The sequence below is a fragment of the Ascaphus truei genome, chromosome 2 (genome assembly GCF_040206685.1).
Source record: "Ascaphus truei isolate aAscTru1 chromosome 2, aAscTru1.hap1, whole genome shotgun sequence".
Classification (NCBI taxonomy): domain Eukaryota; kingdom Metazoa; phylum Chordata; class Amphibia; order Anura; family Ascaphidae; genus Ascaphus; species Ascaphus truei.
Genome location: NC_134484.1, coordinates 131,843,116 through 131,870,064, shown reverse-complemented (window position 1 = coordinate 131,870,064; position 26,949 = coordinate 131,843,116). Strand labels below are relative to the sequence as shown.

At 42.7% G+C, this 26,949-nt stretch overlaps 1 protein-coding gene across 2 annotated transcripts in view; it reads left to right on the top strand.

The window, feature by feature from the left end:
• TTC39C (tetratricopeptide repeat domain 39C) overlaps positions 1-26,949 on the top strand; it is a 108,971-nt gene that overhangs the window by 42,586 nt on the left and 39,436 nt on the right. For both annotated transcript variants that reach the window (XM_075584992.1, XM_075584989.1), the window contains exons 2-3: positions 15,904-15,952; positions 22,309-22,434. In XM_075584992.1, the coding sequence (XP_075441107.1) occupies positions 15,904-15,952; positions 22,309-22,434 (175 nt within the window). The remainder of the gene's footprint in view (positions 1-15,903; positions 15,953-22,308; positions 22,435-26,949) is intronic.

Sequence of the window (26,949 nt, the reverse complement as noted above, 5' to 3'; positions counted from 1 at the left end):
GGCGTGTATTTACATTGTGCAATTTGTATATATTATACCATTCACTTGATGAATGTAACAATCAGGTTTATATATAAGAAGTTGTGAACTACAACACCCCCTGCCCCCCCACCCCCCTTTTAATATATAGTTTTTTTAATAGTTTTTGAGCAGTAAGAGGTTTAGGATGAAGAAAATCTAGGTTAGATATGTATTGATTATAAAATGGTATCACATGTTTTGCTTTCCTATGATTAACTGATGTGACTATTTAAAGCATTAGATGGACTTCCACACAACATACCCCTGACGAAGCAGAGTAATACGTGAAATGCGCAGGGGGGAGTTACCATATCCTTATGCCCAAGCAAACCAATGTGCATAGGTGTGCACTCATTCCTCGTGGAGAACGTTCCTGAGCCAATCGCAACATACCCACAGCCAGCATTTCCATCATCAGCTCTCGCGAGAGAGCGAGCGTGTATCCGGGTTAGCAGCGGCCCAGACCTTGGTAGAAGGGGAGAGGAAGCACCTCGACAGCCAGCGAAGGACCTGCGCACAACAGCGGGTCTGGATTAGACGCAGCTAGGACTCCAGAGGTGGTCGCCGGGGATGGAAGGCAGCTACAGATGCAGCGCCCATTATTTTACGACATCACAGCGCCGTTTTCATGTGCGCTGCTGTACTCCACGCAGCATGAACGCCGCCAATCACCCCAGGCACACGTGTTTATCACAGTTGCTTTGTTTGAATTCTATGGATTGTGTGCAATTATATGCAATGAAATGAATGAATTGTAATGTGTACAGTACTGTGCTACTGTGTTAATTTCAGGTGTTTAGAAGCCAGAACAGTAAAATGCCATTTTATGCACTCGCGTCTTAAGGCGGTACGGTTGGAAGTAATCCCGCGTCATCACATGGGTATTCCGAGGTATACACCGCGTGATTTTGTAAAATTATGGCCGCTGCATCTGTACGCCCTGTAAAGGACATTATTCAATGCGCAATACCTACTTGGCTCTTGTATGTAGGATTTCAATTTTTGCCGGCGTGAGGAGTGGATTCGATTTTGCTAATTGCATATGTTTTATATTTTTTTTTTTAATGTTTATTAACTATCTTTTTTACCTTATTTTCTTGACTATTTCCTACCTCTGAGGAATTCACTATACCTTAAACATTAGGTTAATCCTGCTCTTCATATACAGTATTACACTGTGTCTGTTATGTTTTTCTTTTTTCATATGCCGAGTTCCACCTGGACCCCCATATCAGCAATGGAGTAATATGGCCAACAACTAAAAGGACACTGTTCCTGGTTGTATCTGTTTAGATAGGTTTATTCACTTTATTTATTGTATTGGTTCACCTTGTATTTACGCAAGATTTATTATCACACTAGGCGCCGCACAGTAATTTTTTTTTCACTATTACCACATCTGACCAGGGTAGTCAGATTTACTTATTGGCAGCCACGTGATCACACTGCAACATTTAAGTTTAAGTGATTTTTAGGGCACTTCATTGTCACATTAAAAAAAAAAAAATATTTCGAATAGCGCAGAACACACTTTGTTCATAATATAACGTTACCTAAATTGGTAACGGACTTAATTTCCTCTAAGGTTAACGCAAATCCACAAAGCTAATTATATGCAAAAACAGTTGTGTGCCTCATTAGCTCACTCTCTCAATGTCACACTATTGAAGAGTATGTTCGTTTGCAATAACGTGACGTTAAGTATGTCTTCCAAACTGAAGAGGAGGAGGAGGAGGAAGAAGAAGAGGAGTACCCATTGACTGGTATAACTTCCTAAACCCTCATCTACACAACATGTGGGGAGATACTTGAGACACCAATGTAGAGTACACCACCACGATCAACACCACCGTTGTTGCTCTTTTTCAGGGTCTGAATGCGAGTAACACCAGTATATCTACAACTTGACTAATGTCACGTGTCATTCCAGACAAGCCGTTACCTTATGAGCCGTTGACAATATGCTGTAAGGTTAACGAAACGTTAAGTCGCATTGTGGATCTGGCTCAATGAGTCCAGTACTATGTGACCTGAGACATATGTCTCAGCAGCAGATATTGCTGATTTCTTTCCTCCCTGTTCCCAGGTTCCTCTCTCTTTCCTCTCTCACATCTATTTACATGCTCGTTTTGCATGCACTTGAACTTTGATTACATTACATTATTAAAGCAACTGCAAATGGTTTGTATTTATTACATTTGATATCTTCATTGGATCTAAACAAGCGTTATTACTTAATATGGAACAAGAAGGATTAACAGTGTAGGTCATATTTAGGTCATGTGGCAATATGGATGTCTCCCCTTGCATGATATTCTCTGTGTTATATCTCTACTGGACAGACAAAACATACTTAACCCTTGGAGTGCACGGTCCTTAACCTGGAATAGAAGAGAAGTGCTCCATGGAAACGCAGGGCACGATCTGAGCGGGAAAAATCACTCTCTGGCCATGACATAGTCACTATATCATGGGGCCCCTGGAGTGCCAAACCCCATGACAGTGACTACGTCTTGGGTCATCCAAAGGGCTAATCTGCTAACATATATCTTGGCTTTTAAATGCCCTTTAACTGCAACTTCTTGTGCTGCTTTTAATTATTATTTTTTTAGTTATAGGATTGAAGCAGGGGGTTCCCGGTGCTGAACTGCGTTAATTTGATTTCCAGGGACCCCCGGCTTCCTGACCTACCTCCGTACAGGGTGCCGGTATCTCTGCAGGTAGCAGCTCTGACGGGGCTGTGTGGGTAACACAATGGCGGCTTTAAATGTACCATGGGCCAATAGGAAGTCGGGACGTCATCCCTTGCAGCTTCCTATTGGCCCTCGTGATGAGAGACATTTAAACATGGAGATACTCGCACCACCTACAGCGATAAGTATCTCTGGAAGCAGTGGGGCCCCAGAGCTGAAATGAACGTATCTCTGCTCCGGAGATCCCCTGCTTCAATCCTATAACTAAACAAATAAAAATAAATAAACTGCAGCGCGCTGTGCTGCTTTAACACAGCAAAGTTTCATTCCGAGCCACTTTTGTTAAGGAAGTTTCAAATACAATCTACATCAAACATCTCTCTTACCTCCTAGAAGTGCACTCTGCTCTCCCTATAGGTAGCTAGCTGATCCGGCCTTGTGTATACTGTGGGCATTACAGTCAAATGAAGCCGTTTGGCTACCATTGTTAACCCTTGCTTCACAATGGAAGAAATATTTACAAAGTCACTATACAAATACTTCTTTCACTGGGGCAAGTTCATGACATACTCAAATGAGGAAAGGATATTGCAGCAATTGAAAGCTGCAACACAGAGCTCTGAATATTTTATATAAGCAAATAGATTTCTAGTTTTCATTTTTCATGTCTTCAAAACATTTAAACAGCTGGAGTCTTTTTACAATGCTGTAGGGAATCCGGTCAAAAAGGGAGATTTCAAGTCCATTTCTGAAGATGTTTTTAACCCATTAATTTGGACTGTATTGGTAAAATAATAACCAGATTAGATGCACCATAGTAAATGGACAATTAGCTCTACTGTAGAAAATGCCCTCCGTATATTGTCCTAATATGTACCAGGTATCTGTGGTCATTTTTTCTCCTAGTTTGTGTCTGTCGACTTCTTCTTGGTCCAAATACCAGGTAAGAAGCAGGACACAGTTAATATTCCTATATCCCTGTTCTGTTCCACAGTCAGGTGCACTTAGTAGGACTAGAGCCTTGAGAATAGGAGCATTATTTATTTACACATTCCTGGTTCCAGCTTGAAATGTCATGAAGTCAATATATATTATAAATACATTCAGATTTTGTGAAAAAGGCAGTTTTATGTATCGCCCTCAATGAAAGCCCAATGCCTGCATGCCTTGTGGAGGACTATTGTGGCCATAATTCCGGTTCATTCACTTTTCTCCTAATGCCGCAAATTCACTGCGTATTTATAACACGTGGCGTGGTGACATTCATCGGCGTGCCCTGCTAATGTATATTGACCAGGTTGCGATGAAGTAGTTGTGCAATGAGAAGCATCTGGTGATATGGTCTGGCGATGGAGCCCACTGTCCTATCCTTATTTGAGGAAATACTGGTTCTATGCACTTGATGTAATTATAATTATTATTACATGTGGTTATTCTTTATGGTTGCTAAATGAGCCCAGAATTTACATTTGACGGCTGTCCAGTTGAATCAGAACTTCAACACTTTTCACAAGCTTTCATAGATCCTGCCGGCACTTTGTATATTAGAATTCCCTCAGGACCAGCATTTAAATAAGTTCTGTGTTTGCTATGCAATAAACTCCATGAAAAGGGGCTAGATCGCAAACCCCTCTGCTCGAGATGCCTTGTTTGTCTCCTTAAACAAGGGAAGAGGGGCAATGAGCTTGTGCTTTAAATGGCACCATGTTGTTTTACAATGAGATTTACATTTATGCGTCCTGCACGGAATGGAAAAAGGGGAAAAAAATCTGCATTGCTGTAACAAGCATTCGGTTTCCTTCTTGCCGTTGGTGATGGTTAGCTTGCAACTGCACAATACGCTTTCCAATATCCTCCCTCGTGCTATGTAAACATGTATTGTCAGTTGTCTGCTGCTACAAATGAACTGAAAACACGTTTGCCTATTGACTTCATCGCCTCCTGTGAGGTGTCCCAATCCCAACAAAGCTGCAGATACAGGTCCATTCACTGGTTGTTTTCCGCATTTGTTCCTCCTGCGTGTGCTCTGGCTCCCTGCTGCTCTCTCCAGCTGCTGTTGCCTGGCTGAAGACATTAAATCAACGCTATATGTACTGGAATAATGCTGGGTTTCAAGTACGAGGGGTGAAATTATTCTCTCCTTGGAAAGTGAATTGCCTGAGCTTCTATAACTGGGCCTGTATGTGCACCAGAAACTCTGCAGTCAGTGGGATAGTGTATTACATTGTGTGCTTGATAGTGTATTACATAGAAATAGTCGTGGTAGTCAGTTGCGGTAGTGCAGAATAAAGGAGTAATTCACTATTAGGTGATACCTTTTTTTTATCTGGACTAAAATTTGATATTTTCGGACAAGCTTTGAGAGTTCTCTTTCTTCCTCGGGCAGGTTGATAGTGTAACAAAGCTTCCATCTAAACCAGGATCTCTGCAGCTGAGGAGATGAAGCGGTGTGTTTAGGAGATGATGCTGGCATGCTCACGTCGTTCAGGGAGAAAAACCACATTATAAGTCGAGGTCTCATCTCAGAAGGGCATAAAATTAAATTAGGAGTGTGGTGTTTGTTAGAGGGCTCCTCGTGGCAAATGGGTTAATGATGAATGTTGGACTATGGTAATTAATACATGTGCTGTATGTGTAATGGAAAATTAAGTTGTCAATAGAAAACAAGCAAATAGTTAGAAATGTATATCTTAATTAGCTAACTAGGCATGATGACTACAATCAAGTCTCTGCATCTGTAAATCTCAATCAACAAAGTTATCCTCTATCTGTTTCTAGGTTTTCTTACTGGTTACAGCTAAAAGAGGCAATCCAAGCATCTTTAAAAAAAAAATATATATATATATATATATATATATATATATATATATTGTTTTTGTTTGTTTTAATATATGCAGCATTTGATTACCTTTATTGAAAACGAATTACCTAAGCTGCCATTCGATTGGTTCTCCCGTGATCGATCAGCAAAATTCTGTTTCCCAGGGTTCACTAAATGGCTGCCTTTCAGTTTCAAATCAAGCCTTCTGTGTAACACATCAGCTACAATGTATTCTTATATTACTAAGCTAACATTATCTATTGTTACCGTTTGCAGCGCAAACTGCTGGGTATATTGGCAACAAATTATCACAAACAGGAAAGTGTTGCAAAGATCTTGCACTGCTGGGGAGGTGAGCTAAAACTTGCTAAAGAAATCAATATTAAAACTCATTTCAAATGGCATTGAGTCGAATTTTAAAATAAAAAAAGGTAGTACAGCTCAATCCTGTTACAATGCGAATCCACTTATAATGTGATGCAAGCGTGGCTCCCAATTTTTTTGTAAGTAATTTGGCTTTTTTTCTTCTGAACACTGAACATGTGATATACTTATATACAGTACCATGCAGATCTTCCTACCATGCTGTTTTCCGATGCCACCTGCCCCATAATCCCTCTACCCTGCCCCCTCCCCTCCTTTGCCCCCACCCCAGATCTAGTCTTACCTGTGCCATGCAGGGGTGACCAGGGCTTGTCATTTCCCAGGTGGCAGGGAGCTGGATGTCTCTAGCTGCTTCTGTTGTCCACTCCAGGGGTGCACTAACTTTTCCCCCTGCGCACCTTTGCCTGCTCACGCCCCCTCCTCCTCGGCTCCAGCGTCAAATAACGCCGCAGGGTCACATGACGTGGCGTGACCCTGCTGCGTCATTTGATGCTGGTTACCATGGTGGCGCGCATTGCCAACACAGTCCCATCTCTTTGTGTAGAGGACTGGGCAGTCTATGTTGAACACTTGTACTGGTATAGCCTATATCCTATGCCAGGGGTGCGCAAACTTACCAACGTGCGTCCCTCTGTTTCCTCTCCCCTCCAGCTCACGCCCCCTTCACTGCATGGCTCCGGTGTCAAATGACGCCGGGCGGTCATGTGACGTTACGTTGCCATAGCAATGTGATGTCACATGACCCCACGGCGTCATTTGGCGCCGGTTTTCATGGAGACGCGTCGCTGGAACTCCAGGTAAGTGAAAAGTTACAGAGGCCCCGCGCGATCCCTGGCTTTTATTTTAAATGCCTTCGGGGAAGCACGGGGGCTCTGGAACAGCCGAGACCCCCACCCCCCCTCCCCCACTTTGCACACCGCTGTCCTATGCCACAGTATTATCCACTCAGCTATCAAAATGTCTGCTTTGATGACAGTGTATAATTATTAGAGTAGTAACTTTTAGAGGGATACCAGCATTTTCGAAAGCTGGTTTCATCAGCAGTTCGTACCCGAGGTACGCAAACACTTACGGCAACAAAGCTATGTTGTTGCTAGATAACTGCCCTGCCCATCCGTCTGCCAATAGCCTAATAAGCAGAGATGGCAAAATACGAGTCAGCTACTTGCCCAAAAACACCACATCAAAAAATACAGCCGCTGGAACAAGGCATTATATCAACGTTCAAGATTAACTTCCGACAGACGCTGATACAGCGAATAATCACGGGTGAGGATTCTGTTACTGCATTTTAAAAGAAGCTAAACCTAATACAAGTTTTTTACGTTGGTGGTGAAGCGATCACAAAAATGTGCATTTCTAAATGTTGGAGAAACGTAACTGGTGCAAGTCTGGTCCCGGCTAACTTCCAGGTAGCCAGTGTCAGTGATGAAGAGAATGACTTTCAGGGCTTTACAGAGGAAGAAGTCGCCGCCGCCAATCAATTCTTTGAAAGGTACATTAATGAAGGCCTCACAGAAAATGACATGGCCAAAGCAGAAAGAGTACTGGAACCGTTCGTTGATGGGGAATGTGGGGCCACGACAGAATCTTGGGTAGATGGGGATAACAGCTGTCCTACCATGAGCATATGACTGACTCAGAAATAATCCAAAACGTTAGTAGCGAAAATAAAGATTTGTATACAACCGAAGACGAGGAATCAGAGCTGCCACCTAAGATCGCAGAGGCGCTCGCAGGTTTGCAAAATGGACTTAAATCTGCAGTTCATGCAATATCCTGCATGTGTGTATTTTTTAATAAATCAGTTCTGTATTAAGAAAAAATACTTTTAGCATTTTCTGTTTTAAAAAAACCAACTTTGAAAGACCAATTTTCTTGTATTCTATTTTAACAAGCATGCTTGTTCCTATACAGTAGCAACGATTTACATTCTCCATATTTAAAGATGTCGCCAAACTTTGCTGATCAATAGACGGAGAACTAATTGACCGGCAGCTAGGCAGTTTTTTAGGTAATTAGATATTGCCCACATAAAACTATTGAAGTTAAAAAACAAACAAACAAAAAAAAAACGGGAGCTTGAACTGCAGCTTTAAATTTCTTGAAACAGAAAACGTAGATTCCATTTCAGTTTTACAGTTAAAACGCTTGATTGAAATCGTTACAAAGAAGCAAAGAGATGCACTGAAACAGTCAACCCTCGATTAGTTAAAAAAAACAAAACCCCCAATGAAGCACTTTAAAGTTTACTCCCCAGCCCGTGTGTTAATGTACGGTATGCTTTCCGTAGTAGTTGAATGAACACGGAGTGCCTCACACTGTTTTCCCTTTTCTTCAGAATTATAGCTCCATAGTTCATGTTAAAACACGGAATGTAACACGTAGAAAAGCCGCTGTGATTACAGTACTGTATCTACAGTATGTGTTTGTGTGTGTGGACTAAAATGTTGTTTATCATGCAGTATTTATGTGCGCAAGAGACTGCAGGGGGCGCGGGGTTTACAGAGGCCCCATGCGCTTCCCGAAGGCACTTAAATTAAGTGCCGGGGGAGTGGCGAAGGTCTCTGTAAACCTTACTTACCTTGGCTCCGGCGTCTTCTTAGACACATCACCATGGCAATGCGGCGTCAAATTACACCGGAGCCGAGGTAAGGGGGGGGGGCACGGAGAGAGGGGAACTGCCGGCAGGGGGGTGCAGGGAGAAAAGTTTGCGCCCCCCCAGCTGTACAACATGATTATTGGTGTCTTAAATACTTTATTGTACAATGCATCAATAAAAGTTTGAAACAATAAAATTGTACATTGTTTCTATATTTTTAGTCTATAGCAGTGGTTTTCAACACAGAAACACACACACACTCCCTCCGCCCCCCCTCACAAACACACACTGCCCCTCTCTCACACACTCCCCCTCTCTCACACACTCCCCCTCTCCCACACACATACTCTCTCTTCCCCCCTAAAGAAACTGAATATCTCTCTCTCTTCTCTGCCCCCACCCCCACCCCCCACAGACATACATACACACTGTCTATTTTAGAGAGCTGGCTCTCGCTCTGATTTTCTCTCTCTCCCCGTCAGCCGGAAGCTGAAGGCAGAAGCGGGGAGAGGAGAGAGCAGATGCCGGATAAGTCCTAAGTGGGGGTGCCGCTGCGTCACCGGATCTGGGACTGCTGGGAGAGATATCCCAGCTCTCCCCCTCCGGCGGCCGCGGAACCCTTGAGGCGCGCAATGTTCGCGGTAAAAAAAAGCGGTCCGCATATAACGCGATCACATTCTTTGGACCTCAAGCATCGCGCTATAACGGGGTTCAGCTGTATTATCTAATACTATAGAAAGGATATATTTAAAAGAACACGTGTAGGATATTGCATGGACTGATCCATTTAATGCCTCGGCTTTGGTTGTAACATCTCGGGAGACTTCTCTGTTTTAGTGTTTCCATTTCTGGCTGCAGCAAGTACCCTTGTATTGATCCATGAATTGAGTGTATGTACTGTACTGTTATATTTCATATTGCAATGGGTACACATTGAGGCAAATCTAAAAATAAACTACTAGTGCTACCCTACCTGAAGAAAGCATTTTCTGATGTAATGGGGAATAAAGAGCCGAGTTGCGGGTGTAGAGGAATTCAAACCACCGTATTTCCTGGCTTTGTGACACTACCGACGACTTGTAACATTATTAACATAGGTTTTCCTATTGATTTCATTTTTAGTGCATTGTGCAGGGTTTTTACTTAGTCCGAGTACTGCCCGAGAAGAGCTAAAGTGCTGCTGTAATGGAGGTTTTTAATGTACATGGAAGTGATTAAAGCACATAATGGCTTTTTTTTTAATGCATAGGTTATTTTTTGTGTTTTTTTTTTTTTTTTTTTTACAGTACCACAAAATTATTTCAAGAAATAGGCATTTTGCTTGGTAAATATAGATCATTGCGGGCAATTTGTGGGCTACTGGCACCTGGCCCATGCAGTGACTCATCCGTTATTTCAATGCTCCGACAGTCTGATTGATCCACTGCAGTAATTATCAAACGATGTAATGAAGGTTTATAATGCATTTTACAAAATGTACAAACCTGCCATGTTTTGGATGAGGAACAAAATGTGTTTGACCTTGGATTGCAAATGAGAGGTTTTACAGCCCATACCATGTCCTGCAATGTCTGGTGTCAAACATTTAGCACGAGTGTGGCGGTGCATGTTAACCCTTTCACAAATAATCGCCACCATCCCTGCTGAGCACCTCTATGCACATTTAATGATATGGGAGAGAACAACGCGTGTTTTTTGTTGGCATTTAGATTTATTCATTGACGTAGTTTAAACATGTAATTGGGAGGCCGTGGTGACTATCCTTGAGATCACTGGGACACTTCCCTAAATGTCACTGTAATATCCTCAATGGTGTCACTGGCACATACTGGAGCCTACGTTAAAATAGGTAATTAGCCTGTTGGACTGCAAAGTCTCTAAATATGCCAGCAGCAAAGCTCAACTTGAACACTACACAGACCTTTGCCACATCTACTGTGTTGATTGCGTTCTCTATCTTAACCACTGTTTAGCTTGCATTAATAACCAGATTTAAATCACAGCACATTCATTATGAAGATGATTTTTATTAAAATCAAGCATCTTCAATACACAACCTGCATTGTCACAGGATTCTCATGCGGACACTGTTTCATTTTGCTGCACATTCACTTTCACTTTCAAGCCTCCTGAATTATTTCTTTGACTCATGTCTCAGCAAAGCCTCCATCAAGAAGTTATTTTAAAGCTGCAGACCAAGCAATATCGTACATGTGTTTTTTTTTTTTTTTAGACAACTCTGAATGACATTTTTAATATATTATAATGTAACATGCCTTTTTTGTTTCTATAGCAACCATTTACTAAGTCACATCCCCTTCCTCATCTGAAACAGGCTCTGGCACTCCCCTTTTTGAGCCCTGCACTCTCTCTAGCAGTGCACCAATTGTTTCTAGTGACTGTCTGGTCATGTGATCTTCCCCACAGAACTTTGTCATATTTATAAACAAATGCGTTCCACTGAGTGCAGAATACGCCTCTGCAGTCATTTAGTGAACCCCCGAGCCGAATCTTCGCCGATCGATCAAGGAAAATGGATCAATTGGCAACTTGGCTAATTGCTTATCATTGTGTGGATTGTATTGTTGCACGTTTTAAAGCGAAAAAATAAAGGTTTAAAAAACAGCAGCTTGGACTGCTGCTTTCAAATGTTGCATAATTACAATATTCTGTTAACGTTCAGCTGGACAATTTTTTTAGTCCCACATAAATTGGCCTCTAGACCTTCGTACAGTATGTGTGTGTTACCCCCATTGCCCATCTATAAATGGTGTCATATCAGATCAGTCCAGAATGTAATTGCTCAGTCTCTCAGGCCATATAGATGGTGTGTGGTAAGTGCATGGCGGGGCGTGGATGAAAGCGAAGCATAGAAATGGGCTCAGGAACTTTTATTAAATGAAGTGTGTTTATTGAACATCCGCCCAAAAATAATTCACATAAAAATTCACGATGCAGTACACGTGACAAAGTATAAAAGCTCTAGAGATATCACCGTCCGGTAGGTTCTGGTCCTATACAGAGGAGGTACTTGACTTGGTTACCCGTTCCATAAGGATTTAGAGAAATAGCTTGTAGGGAGACAGGAATGCAAGAAGAACCTGCCGGTTGGGCAGATTCAATAGGAGTACGTGATACAGGGGGTTAATAACCCTATGAGAACAGTGTGGCATCATTCTCCTACAAACTTGGACTTCCTTATTCTTTAACAGGTGCTGGCCAATGATCGGGAACGTTACTGAACTGGAAAACAATAAACGGTGACACAGACACACAAGCTGCAAACTAGACATACAACTTATAAACAGTACTTACATTGAGGACCCCACTCAGAACTATGTAGAACCTGCTTCTAGAACAAAGGGTGAGGTATTTATACCCTTACACTGACATATATTCAGGGTCACAGACGGGGGGACAGCCAGGACTGCTGGGGGAGAGGAGAGAGACATGCTAAGGGGAGAGGAGAAAGATACGTGCTGGGGGGAGGGGAGAAGAGAGAGACATGCTGGTGGAAGAGGAGAGAGAGACATTCTGGTGGAAAAGAGAGAGAGAGAGACATGCTGGTGGAAAAGAGAGAGAGAGACATGCTGGTGGAAAAGAGAGAGACATGCTGGTGGAAGAGGAGAGAGTGACATGCTGGGGGAGAGGAGAGAGATACTGGGGGGAGGGGTGAGACATTCGTGAGGACTGGAGAGCAGAGACAGAAGAGGAATGACAGAGGGCGAGAGAGAGAGAGAGACACTAGGGGGAGGGTGTAACAAAGACATGACGGGACGAAGTAGACCTTTGTAACATTTGCAGGGGCCCCATTCTACAAGTTTGTCCTGGCCCCCCAAAATTCTGTTGGCGGCCCTGTATATACCACATTGCAGTTAGGGGGAGGGACGGAACTTGAGTGAGCCCACCCAGTTAACCCCTTAAGGCAAAGTGTGTAATTGTACTTTTCCCCCTTCGTACCTGTCATATTTTATTGTGGAATACATTAGATTTCTGTTTTGGAGGTATATTGCTGTTGCATATTATTTTTTTTCTGAGCGTGTAAAATAATGCATTCCCATTTGTGAACTCTCTTTAACACATTGATTTGCCGCTCTGCGATTGCTAAATGCTTATATTCCATGTTAGATAAGGACATCTAACTAGCCCTCTTGTATTGTACAGTCCTGTATTCCTTTATACGTTGTTGTACTTCCTAACTGATGAAACGTAACTTGGATAAGCACATTACACCAGGAATCTCCGTACTTGCAGTCATATGGAGAGTGCCTCTGCTTATGGTCAGGAACTCATATTTCAGAATTACATTGCATCAGGAAACATAATGTTGGTTTGTCATTGAAAAAAACACTAACAGGAGTGTCACGTACGACAGCCAGCTAGCCCGCGACCTGCATACGGGACAAGGGTGAACACTGATGCTCGCAAGCGCTCCCACTTTTCACCCCCGCAAAGGTCCGTTAACTGGACAATATCTCCTCCACAGAATCGAGGATTAATATACAGCTCATAAACTGCCCCACTCTTCACCTTCGCAAAGGTCCCTCAAATGAGTTATATCTCTCCTCAGTCCGTCCCAATGTACCACTGCCATGAACAGTACACAAGTGAGCATGTGACTTAGATATGCAACCAGGCTTAATACACATGGCTACTCTAGCCACCCCATATTTATTTATTTATAAAATGTTTTACCAGGAAGAAATACATTGAGAGTTACCTCCTCGTTTTCAAGTATTTATTGGCATAGTTAATATGACAAATAATACATGGTTACAAATACAGTTACATAAATGAACAGGGTATACATTATATACAATACATTGCATGCACAGTTACAGGAGATGTATATTATAGGCGTATGTAACAGTTACAGACCAGATTAAAGTGTGAGACAGCCTTAGTTTTGAAAGAACTTAAACTGGTGGTGGCTGTGAGAGTCTCCGGTAGGTTGTTCCAGTTTTGGGGTGCACGGTAAGAGAAGGAGGAGCAGCCGGCTACTTTGTTGAGCCTTGGGACCATGAACAGTCTTTTGGAGTCAGATCTCAGATGATAAGTGCTGCAAGTGGTAGGGGTGAGGAGCTTGTTCAGATATTTCTCCTCCTCCAGGAACCAGTGAGTTAATATTAACCCCTTCTCAACTGCAAATCATATCTATCCACTGCAACCACCTCAGGGTATGCAAATATGATCAAATATATCAGACTAATATTTGCCAGGGCCCCAGGTCTCTGTTTATTATAGAAAAACTATGCACTTTAATACACCAAAATCAGTTGTAGCCAAAAATGTGTCTGAATCGTAATTACTCTCCCCAGAGCATGCAATCAGTTAATTCAGAGCCCAAAGCATTATTTATTAAATGTTTTAATATAAATAATACAGTGCTAAGATTACAGAAAATGTATTACAAAAAACATACAGTTACAATAAAAGGCAGAACAGTTTCTTAAAATAAAAGGGGAAAACATAAAAGGAAACCTATACTTTACCAAATGCCATAGATTTTCCCCCAGAGAGGTCACTGGTAAGAGACGATGAAATATCCTGTATCTGGTCTCAAATACACCTCTGTGGACATCTGATTTTCAAAATCTTTTCCCAGACTTAAATACATTCTTTCCACATGGCAACGGCATAAGCCCACCCCTCCTAGAGGATGCTTTAAAGCTGCTCTACCCAGACTATGTCTATAGAACTTGATTAAAACAGTTAACACCTTGAGTGGGCTGTCCTGGATGGACCCCCACCCCAAGTAAGTCCCTTTGAAGTTCAGAGCCGACCAAAGAAACAGTCCTGATCAGTTTCAAACCCTGTATTTTGTTAAAACAAGTGTAGCTCAATAACCCCTCAAGCACCAAAGGGGATTAAACAACCTTATAGCTCATGATATTATTATGACAAGGCGTTTCTTTGATTTCTGCATTTTTACACTGGATCACACTGCTTATGTTTATATTCTTAGTTGCCTACTTATGTGGGGTTTTTGTTTTTTCTTATACTTGATTCCCCCCCCCCCCCTTCTGTAATTACTGCGTGTGGATTTGCTACTTAAAGTTGGCATACTTACAAACAATGCCTTACCTCCTAAAGCTATGCCTGGGTAAATGTTTGTACTATTGGGACATAATAATACGGTTTATCCTGGTTCTGCAGGATGCTGGATTTCATTCGGGTCTCTGTGTCTTCATATCAGCAGATTATCAGACAATTGCTTTCTACAGTAATAAACTGCAATATGTCATAAACATAAGTAGATAAGCACCTTATCTTGGAACTGAGAATCAGTGTAAAGATAACAGTGATTATTCACAAATATCTGTGCACTCTCTCTAACCCCCTCAGTTTGGGAGGAGGTTTTTCCTTTGCATTGTAATACAGGAGGCTCCGTGCTTGAACTGGTCAGACATAGAGGACTAGTGCTAAAACAATGCTAGAACTATCTCTCCATCTCTAGAGCTGCTTATAGTGCCGGCGACAGTGATGCGACGTTGCGGCAAAACAAATGCATTGCCGCCATCTTACGCTTATAGTAAGCGTGACGCGACGGCGCGACTGATTGGTCGCGATCGCTGGAAGTCATCTCGATTTTGATTTTCCAGCGACCGTCGCGTTGCCGGCACTATAAGCGTAGCCTAAAGCAGAGAAGCATACTACTGTACTGCTTCCTCCGGTAGCTAAAAGGGTAAAAAGAAACTCCTAGAATAAAAGTACACACCCTCCTTTGTGTTCATTTTTGGTGCCGTTCTCAAAGTTTTATACAAGTGTAGAAAACTGAGAAAAATAATAATTCGCATTTTTCTAAATTTTAATGGATATTACAGAAAGGCCTGTACACCTGTAGCGTACCTCACATCCACTGTATTCCCAATATCTCCTGCGTATTTCCTGAACGATTAGGCAGGTGCTCTAAATGGAAGAGAGAGTCTTAGCTGTCAGATTTCTTTACTACCCTTAAAACCCCAAGCCCTATAAGTTTTCCATTGTGTATCTCCACTGGAATATATATATATATATAATCCTGCTCTCACGTCATTTATACTATCATGAGAAGACCAAAAAAACTGTTTATTGCGCCATATCTGTTTTATTCCACAAAAATTAGGTACTGTTAATGGAGCAATCCACAGTTGGATAATCTACCATTTTTCTCAAAAGAAGGAGTGTATGTTCACATGTGATTTATCGATAAAAACTTCAGGTATTCTGACTGTAGATCTACAGGTTATATTTGGTTGGTCAGATATTCCTCATGTTGGCAAAGTCACAATAGCAAATAGCGTTTACATACAACGCTAGTAAATGTATTGTAACTTGTAACGCTATGACAAGTATTCTATCCTGTACAAGTATAGTAATTCTGTACATATCTTTCCTTGCAGAGTCCACAGTCCATTGATGAGTTTTGGAGCTAGTTTTGTCAGCTTTTTGGTAAGTATTAACAAAAAACTATTTGTGTTCAGTGTAATTGATAAAAGATTTATAAACATTTTCATGTAACGATTCACCCAGGGTATTGGAATTGGATGCCGTTCATCTGGATAGAAAATGAAAGTACTCCCCATTGAGCCTTTTTGCTTCAGTGTTGTTAAGTAGGTGGCGTTGTGGATTTATCATCCTGAATCTGGACTAGGGTTGGGTGATAATATCGTTATTGTGGGATGTTTTTAGTTAAGTATTTTATTGCTGTAAAGAAATGTATTGCGATAAATACCAAATAGAAGAAAAACCAACAACTAAAGTCATCCAAAAACGTATTTATTGTGACATCTCGTTCTTAAAAAATTAATTTCATTCTTAATCAATGTAAAAAAGAAAATACTTTGAGTATATTACATTTTTACGTATAAAACATTTTTACATTTATTTTACAACACATGAACTAAAACCTCACTTAGGCCTTTTTTTCAACTTCCATGCACACCATTAGCCCTCTTTTCCTGCACATATTTAATGGGCATGGGGAGGTGGGGGTTTAATGGGGAGGAGAGAGATAGGGTTTAATCGGCATGGGGTGGAGGAAGGGGTTAAGGATTATGGGTGGGGGAGGAAGGGGTTAAGATGTTATGCCGGCTTCCATATAGCAACAGAAGTGCCGTAATGGAGGGGTGAGGAGGGGATGTCTGGAATGGGGAGAGTGAGGGGGGGGGGGTGTCTGGAAGTTAAAGGTGAGGAGGTGTGTGTGTGTCTGGAAGGGATCGGGGATTACGGATACCAAGAGAGTTTAGAATATGAAGAAGAAGAGTGATTGATAGTATCGAAGGCAGCAGAGAGATCAAGTATGGTAGGATTCATAGGGAAAAATGACCATGTGATTTTGCTTCATGTTGATCATTGGCTACTTTAGTGATCACAGTCTCTGTTGCATGAGCTGTACGAAAGCCAGTTTGTAAAGGGTCCAGGAGGGCATGAGGTTTAAGAAAGTTGATTATCGGGAGAACACGTGCCGTTTTAGCAGTTTGGAGGCAAACGGCAGGAGGGATACAGGTCGGTAGTAAGGCACATAGGCTCCTTGCTAGTGATGTACCGGGTAATTACCCGGTACCCGGCTTACCTGGCGTTTTTTAAGCTACCCAGAAATTACCCGGACCCAGCAGCAGGGGGCTGGGACCGGGACCGGCACTGGGTCGGAACCGGCGCAGGGTAATTTCTGAGTAGCTGAAAAGAATGGAACACTTACCTGCAGCCGGCGACGGAGGGTGAGGAAGACGGCGACGACATCGTGGGAGCAGCAACCAGGATAGCATGTGGTAGAGGACAAAATCAGCGTAGAAACTTCCAGGTAGAATCAGAGAGGAGGGGGAACGGACAGAACGGACCTCATTGTGGATAGCATCAACCTTGCCTTTAAAGTGGTCAGCAAAGGCTTGAAGAGAAATGAACGAAGGATGAGAGGTGGGAGGAGAAGGTCAAATACAGAGAAAAGATGGCGTGGATTGGATTTGTGAGTTGACGAGTGAGAAAAAGTAGTTCTTTTTGGCCTTAGAGAGAGCAGAGTTAAAACAGGACAGGAGAAATTTATAGTGCAGAAAATATCAGCCCGACTGTGATATTTCCATTATTGACGTTCAGAGGAGCAAGTGGGAAGGAAGCGTGTTTGTGAATTTAGCTAAGGCCGCAGGTTAGAGGGACGGGAGTGCCGGAGCCAAAAACGGGCATATAGATCAAGAGTGTACAGGATTGTGAGAGTTGACAAGATTGTCAGGTTCAGAGGACCGAGAGACACGAGCAGTTAGCGTTCAGGGTAGATACCAGAGCAGAGAGATCAATGGAGGTTGCGAGAGTAGCGAGTAAAACGGGAAGTAAGTAGGAAAGGGGTGAGGGGAATGAGTAGTTGTGAATGATTTTATTTGATTTTACTTTCATGTTACCGGCACATTAAAAGATAAATATCTTTGGAACCAAAAAGGTCCCAGAAGCTATGAAGAATATGATTTTGCTGCAGGGGACACCCCAGTTCTAATTCTGTAAAGAAAATTTATTTCCAAAAAATGGTGGGGATTGCATTATTTTTTTTTACTGCCACAATAAAATACAGGTTGATTTTGTCTGAGAAATCCATGTGTATTAACACCAATGTATAGTATATATGCTGGTTCAGTAAAAATCCTCCCGGGTTTTAAGCTGAATGTTCCTGTGGATCTCTGGAAGGCTTAACCCATTGCATCATCTGTAAGCTCCTGTATACAAGAATCACACCCACCCTGAATGCATTTGTTGATATTTGGTATGTTAGGGATAGAAAGCTTGATTGTTAATTGAGTTGTCTGCTAATTGTTCATCCTGCAACAGGCACATTGGATTGGGGGGGCAAAAGGGGGGGGGGCGAGAAGGGAGACGGTTGTGAGCAAATAAAAATATCACTTTTGTGAGCACGTTCACATGTCCCAGACAGGTCTGCAACCCTGCTTATCTCTTAGCATACAGTGCTTCCACTGCAGCCAGGGATTCTGTGTAACTACATGCAAATGAGCACACACTGTCACCTTTTACTTCATTCCAAAGACGTCTAGGGAAGCATAGCGTCGTAAGAGCTCGCATTTTAAATCTTCTTGCAATCCCTTAACGCACCCTAGCACTGCCAAATGCGACACGCTTTCAGTAGCCGGCAAAAGGCACACATCTGTGGTGTGCTAAATGCACACGCCAACTGGACTCACCACAGCTTCGTGCAAAGTTACCTACATTTATGATAATGAACCTGCTACTAACCTCACCTCTATTGTGACCTCATGGAAATGTTTCTCTATCCACTACAAACTTCTCACTCCTGGCACATACCCAATGTAATCATTGGACTGGACTATTCAAAAGCTTTGTATTATCTGCTGAATCTTGGTGGGGAACTCTGAAAAACAGCACACCAACCACCGCTCATTCTAATGGCAAACATCCCAACCTTACAGCCTGCAAACAATTACTCACATTTTATACTGGCAGTATATTGTTAGCCCTTAGCAGGGTATATTCATCTCAAACCAGGCCTTCCATTCTCAACTCTGTCCCATAACACTGAGAATTCCCCTTTCAACTTCCAAAACTGGCTATCTGTCGCCCATATAAATATTCGAAGCCTGCAACCCAAACTGGATGAACTAAGGGAATGCTGCCTTTTGCATAAACCCAGAGCCATCATTCTTACCAAAACATGGCTAACTCCTAAAACCCTTGATGCAACTATCTCCATTCAGGTATACTCTATTTCTAGGAGAGATAGGTCAAAGAGAGGAGGAGGGGTGTTACTTTACATTGAAGACTCCTTACAATTCATAGTGGAAGGTATGGATCATCAGGAAGCGCAAACATGTGAAAACAAAAACATAATCTGATAGTGCAGTATTGTAAAAATTAGCGTGGATAGTGTATTAACAAAGTCTGTGATCTGAATACTCACAAACGTGAGATGAATAAGGACACGTAAGGGTATCTTTAGATGGTGTGCCGCAAACGATATCGGTCTGATAAGCACACTGTCCTCAGACAGGTAAGTCACTCCAATGAGCCTTTAGTATAAAATAAAACTGGACATAGTGCAGACTGTACAAGGTAATTTATAAAAGTAGAAAAAAATCCAATAAACTCACATGGTACAAGGTTTAAACAAGCATTTAGATCTCACGCAGTGGATCTCTGCAACCGGATGAGTGGTATCTCAGCTGTTCCTCTATGCTGGCGTGCGTATCACGGATGCGTCTCACCGAAAACCGGAAGTGATGACATCCGCTTCTAGGGGTTCCGGTTGGTTCAACAACGTCACTCTACGCGTTTCACCTTCTCGGTTTCATCAGAACCATCATTCTTACCAAAACATGGCTAACTCCTAAAACCCTTGATGCAACTACAGTATCTCCATTCAGGGATACTCTATTTCTAGGAGAGATAGGTCAAAGAGAGGAGGAGGGGTGTTATTACATTGAAGACTCCTTACAATTCATGCTGCTAAATTGCCCCTCCCCCCCAAGCCCCGCAGTCTTTTGAAATCTTAGTTGGTAAAATGTGCCTCCCCTTCTCTAAGCCGATTTTTATTGCTGGCATCTACCACCCCCCTAAAGTGCAAGTACAATCCCTGACTGATATCACTCACTTTCTTGGCGCAATTTTCTCTCTGAATGGGAAGATTGAGGTGTTAGTTCTTGGGGATTTCAACCTCAATTGGCTGGACCCTAAAAAACAACAATACAGTAGGGCCCCACTTTACGGCGTTCCGCTCATACAGCGTTTCCCAATGTATACCCGTATTAATTGGGTTCGGCACTTGTTCCGTTTTTCCTGTGATTTTCAGCATGACGAGTATCCAGCTGTCACTAAGCAACAGTTTTAGTGCATGCGCAACTCCTTGTCAGATGCCATTTGTCAGCGGAACAGTTGGTTTACAGCTCTGCATCTGTTTTCAAAGGTACAGTAGGGCCCCGCTTTACGGCAGCGGCCTGGAACGGAACCAGCCGTATGAGCGTGGCCCTACTGTATTCAGAAACAGAAGCCACTAAACCTAACCCAACTAATTTCCCAACCCACACGGACAAACCTAAAATCTCACAACCATTCCTTGCTAGACTGGATTCTATCCTCTAGTCCCAACAGAATCCAATCCTCTGGTATCCTCCCTGACATTTTCAGTGACCATGCAATAGTGTACTGCGTAAGGAAAATCAGACCACTGTTTGTTTACAGTGTTTAATATACTTTATTTTATGTAACAAACTGCAATTTACTATCGAATTTCTCAAACTGGCTCTTAATATTTGTACATTTTGCAAGAAATGAATCTTTATGTATTGGAAAATGGTACTGAATTGAGTTAGTAAGTCTAAGAAATAGAACCGTTTATGGATAGGACAAAGTCCAGTGTACCGGTGCTACAATGGCGCACTGTGAGATGTATCTGTGCATGAAAACAATGATGTACATAAGTCCTATAGTCCAGGGGAGTATGAATAATGATACATATGTGTGTTGGAGTGTGGCCTATATATGCGTGACCACGGTGTATGGGGGAGGGAGAAGGAAGGCAGCCAGATAACTCGCGGGATTGGCGGATCGCCAGCTCCAACCCCTCCCACACAGTACCCCATTTGTACACCCTGGCCCCTTCGTGGCTCAATATAGAAAATTCATAAAATCATAGCTTACACTTGCGGGCGCGAAGTCTCCTGTAATCTCCTCGCGGTGAGCAGTTGTCCGGAACTCCCCAATCAGTGTGCTCCTCCTCAATGAGTGAAAACAGCAATTGAAAAAAGGAGGCTGGTTTAGCGGAGCACTGCAAGCAAGTGGCGAGACGTGCTTGAATAGAGATGAAACAATCTAATATCTAATGCAGGTTTGCGGCTACCGGCTTTAAACCTGCATTAAATATTTTATTAGATTTTTTTCATCTCTGCAGTCACGCAACTTGCTTGTAGTGCTCCGCTACCAGCCTCTTTTTCTTTCTCTTGCTAAGAAATAGAACACGCCGGGAATGATCTGCAGTGGTTCCACGTGTTCCACAATGAGATTTGAACGCGATAGGTTCCAACATTCAACAATGGCTGGAGATGAAAACTGCAAATACCCACAACATGCAGTACTCGGCATTAAGCAGTATTGGCCATAATGCTTTCCATTCATAACGTAATTGACACTTGGCTGGTTTGGCTAACAGTTGTCATTTATGGCCAATATACAGTTACAAATTGCTAAACGTTTCATAATTCTCCAATTCTCATCTTCATTGACTTTTTGTAATTTCACTCGCCAGTGGGAATCATGATCTCGGTCAAAGACCTTCTGGGCTGAATGTAGCTACCGTCGAAGCTCTGTGCTCAAATCTGCTGATGACTACCTTACTGTTCTGAAAATAGCCATTAAAACCTTGCGTTTCAGAGTGTTGCAAGCCCTTTTAGGAGTGAAAGGGTGACGTTTACTTTTTTTCTTCTTCTCGATCTTCTCACTTTAGCCACTTTTAAGCACTTCACTTCCAAACGGGCAAGCAGCACAATGCATAACTCAACTATTGTAGTCATGTTAGAGGTGGCAGTGCTTTGAATTTGAAATAATGGGAATCGCTTTTTGGGATAAATATGATGCCCCCGTATTTTGTAACATCACCTTCTTTGACCTCAATTCAATATGCTGAAAAAGCTTTAAACTCCATGCAAACGCATGGGAGCCTTTTCCATGACTCGGAAGCAGGTTCACAGCAAATTAAATTGGGGACCTTGTCAGAACTATCCTGAAGCTATAGAACAACCCTACTGTATAAAGATTTTCTTATCTACTTTAATGCAGAAATATACCTTGTCTTCCCCTAGAATGCAATGATGACATTCGAAGAAGAAAAAATGCAAGTCGCGTGCGAAGATTTAAAAATGACCGAGAAGCTGTGTGAGAGTGATGAAGGGGTTATAGAAACCATTAAGAATAAGATCAAGAAGAATGTAAGTAAGGAGATTGTGCTACTTTGGTGGGTCTGGTGTGATCAGGGCACATTATTACCATAGAGACATCTCTGTAATACCAAATAACAATGGTTTACTTCAAACTGTTTAAAACTTAATGAACAAAGACCTCACAACCAATACTGGCACACACACACACATACACACACACCAAATTTGAATACCACCAAAGAAACCCTTGAATGGACACCAACGGGAACAAATCATTGTCAGATCTGGCAAGCCTCTTTATGTAGGGGGCACACTTATATGTTCTTGAGTGAGAGAAGAGGCTATGAAAGCTAGAAGTGTATAGAGATACTCGGGTAAAATATTTACTAAAATATGTTATTTTTTTGGGTGCTGATATGATTCCCATAAACATGCTTTTTTATTTATTTAATAAAGTCTCCAAGATGGCATCTTTTTTGTTTGAGACATCTGGGACATTTGTGATATAAAGCATGTACTGTATGTAGTTTTGCTATGTTGTGGGATATTGTGATATACTGCATGTATGAAGTTTTGCTATGTTGCGGGATATTGTGATATACTGCATGTATGAAGTTTTGCTATGTTGTGGGATATTGTGATATACTGCATGTATGAAGTTTTGCTATGTTGTGGGATATTGTGATATACTGCATGTATGAAGTTTTGCTATGTTGTGGGATATTGTGATATACTGCATGTATGAAGTTTTGCTATGTTGTGGGATATTGTGATATACTGCATGTATGAAGTTTTGCTACGTTGTGGGATATTGTGATATACTGCATGTATGAAGTTTTGCTATGTTGTGGGATATTGTGATGCTACCGCAACTACTCTCGCAGATGTGAATCAACAGCTATCTTGCTCAAGCCTATTATTCTGGTTCATTTGAACAGTGTTATTGTGAATAATTATGCAGTTAATTTCTCTGTTCTGCATCGAACTGCAGATCTCTCTGGCAGTGAAGAGCTTAATGGAGCAAGTTCATTCATGGGCTGTATTTGTGTCGTGCAGTTCTGCCATTTATTGATGCAGACAGTGGAAGATATGCATCTTTGTTGCATAGGTTCAGTTCCTAGGCACAAACGATGACATGCCTATTATTTTCTTGTTGTCATGTATACCACGACTTTGGCTGTGGAGAGACAAAATTAGCGGTGCTCTGAAGCACAGATCCACAGGAGTAAAGTGCGCTAACGCTCAGCACCCTTTAGTGTTTCTGGGTTTGAAAATAAAGAAGTACTCAGTACCTACCGCCTTGTGCCCATCACACTTCAACCACCAAATTAATTAATTTAATGTTCAGCACAGATTTGTGTTTTATTCCAAATCATCTTGCCTTACAGTCTTCTCCTAGGAAGCGGAGAGTAGTGCGTTTGGAGCCCAACCTGTAGCCAATGACTGCTCTGCATTGGCAGCAATATAAATTCCACGTGTCTCTAAAACCAGAGGCACTGGTGGTCAATTTCTCTGAATAAGAGTTTGCCTAATCTCTACTGTTTATTGACATTTCCTTCCAAGTGAGGGCAGGGACATGGGCCATGTTGGTCTATTTCAGTGCCTTTCAGAGCTACTTTCTTCCACTTAAGAAAGCCCAAGGAAGTTTAGGAGGGACCAGCAGGAATATACAGGACTGCCGTTCCGAAAGGTTAAAGAAACAGTGGTCTTTGCGAGAGAAATCAGTGTCCACCAAGTCTAACTGATTCAGTAACTTGATTAAATCTGAAATTGTAAAGTATTTAAACTAGTAGATAGTGACATTTGTTGTGAAAAGAATAGACTAGTACTTGTACTAGGCCACAGTTGTATGTGATTTGTTGATATTGGGAGATTTTGCTCCTACTGTATAATGGAAGGAGAGTAGTGAAAGGGCAGAAGAAAGGCTGGCACAAGAGTATTCTGTCCAGGCTTCTGAGTTTTTTCTGATCAGGCTTTAGAAGTCTATGTCAGGCTTAAATCATTTGAAATATAAGCAGAAAATATGAATTTCTATAACTGATCCAATTAAAGTTTTTTTTTTTAACATTCATGAATAATTCCAATGAATTGATTTAATGCATTGAATTGAATGGATTTAATGCATTGAATAGGTCATTTTGAAAAGACTTCATTCATAATTTAAAACTTCAGCAGTGTGATGTGTAGCATTTTTCCATATCCACTGCCATTAATGGACCATTCATATTTACCATAGAACGTGATAACAGTAGTACAGCATGATGTTATGGAACTTGCCACACTGATTTATATTATTAGCTAAAACATTTTTGAAGTCTTAACAAGTCTACTTGTTTATGTTATGCCCCTTTTGAAGTCTCCTTCTCATTTGCATGTCATTACCCAGAACCCATGGCTCTAGTGGAAGCAGTGTATGCTGTTTAACTATGGGATAAGGCGGACTTGGGGACCCGAAATGTGTGAATCTGTATAAAGCTGCAGACCAAGCAATATCCTACATGTGTTTTTTTGTTTAGTTTTTTTAATAAATCAGCTCTGTACTTTGAGAAAATACTTGTAGCATATATATATATATATATATATATATATATATATATATATACACAGGTAAACCCCATTATAACGCGACCCGTTATAACGGGCTTTTCACGTGGCTCCCGTTAAAAAAAAAAAAAAAAACTGCACACACTGCTCACTGCACACACTCTCACTGCACACACTCTCACTGCACACACTCTCACTGCACACACTCTCACTGCACACACTCTCACTGCACACACTCTCACTGCACACACTACTCACTGCACACACACTGCTCACAGCACACTGCACACACTCCCAGCACACACTCCCAGCACACACTCTACACTGCACACACTCTACACCGCACACACTCCCACTGCACGCACACACTCCCACTGCACGCACACACTCCCACTGCACGCACACACTCCCACTGCACGCACACACTCCCACTGCACGCACACACTCCCACTGCACGCACACAGTCCCACTGCACGCTCCCACTCCCACTGCACGCTCCCACTCCCACTGCACGCTCCCACTCCCACTGCACGCTCCCACTCCCACTGCACGCACACACTCCCACTGCACGCACACACTCCCACTGCACGCACACACTCCCACTGCACGCACTCACACTGCACACACCAGACACTCCCAGCACTCACTGCACACACACTCACTGCACACACTGCTCACAGCACACTCTCACAGCACACAGCTCTCACAGCACGCAGCTCTCAAAGCACTCAGCTCTCACAATACACTCACATGTCAGCAGCCCACCCCTCCCCTCACATGTCAGCAGCCCACCCCCCCTCACATGTCAGCAGCCCACCCCCCCTCACATGTCAGCAGCCCACCCCCCCTCACATGTCAGCAGCCCACCCCCCATCACATGTCAGCAGCCCACCCCCCCCCTCACATGTCAGCAGCCCACCCCCCCCCTCACAAGTCAGCAGCCCACCCCCCCTCACATGTCAGCAGCCCACCCCCCTCACATGTCAGCAGCCCACCCCCCCTCACATGTCAGCAGCCCACCCCCCCTCACATGTCAGCAGCCCACCCCCCCTCACATGTCAGCAGCCCACCCCCCTCACATGTCCGCAGCCCACCCCCCCTCACATGTCAGCAGCCCACCCCCCCTCACATGTCAGCAGCCCACCCCCCCCCCCTCACATGTCAGCAGCCCACCCCCCCCCACATGTCAGCAGCCCACCCCCCCTCACATGTCAGCAGCCCACCCCCCCCCTCACATGTCAGCAAGCAGCAGGGAGGGGGCTGGGAGGGAGGGGGCTGGGAGGGAGGGGGCTGGGAGGGATGAATCGCCGCTGTTTTTAAAAAAAAAAATTTTTTAAATTTATTTAATTAACTGGCGCCCGGCCAAAGTCATCGTGGGCCCCACAGAGAGGCCAGACGGGCCGCATGTTGTGCAGGCCTCTTCCTTCCTTCCCTCCTCACTCCCTCCCGATCAGGCACGCGGCAGCCATTTTTTTTAAAATTAGCGCGACCCCGTTACTAACGCGGTGGTCTCGGGGTGGACCCCGAGGACCGCGCTATAACGGGGTTTACCTGTATATTTATATATATAAACAGAAAAGGGGGAAGGGAAACACAAAAATGAATGTGCACCCTAAAAGAATTCACTTATATGCACACCAAACTAGTGTAAAAATTAACTTTTAATAAATTCATTAAAACATATATTACCAAAGTAATGTGTAATGTGAATTAAAAATATATTAAATCAGAATTATCTGGCATCCATGTCTTTAATTATTGTGTCGTGCTGTCCCAGATGTCCACTTAATATTGGTGGGATACAAAAGACAAAGGATGCTAGGAGTCAGGGTGTTAACCCCTCTGGAGCAACGATGAGACCCAGTAGTGAGAGTATATAGTTGTTCACAAGTGGGTGGCCAAATAATTAATTACGCTTCCTTGCTAGATGGACCAGCACTGCACACTGCAATAAAGGCTTAGTGTGTTAAGGTACAGGTGCCTGGATAATAAAGCTAGCACGTACAGTGTAATGATGTT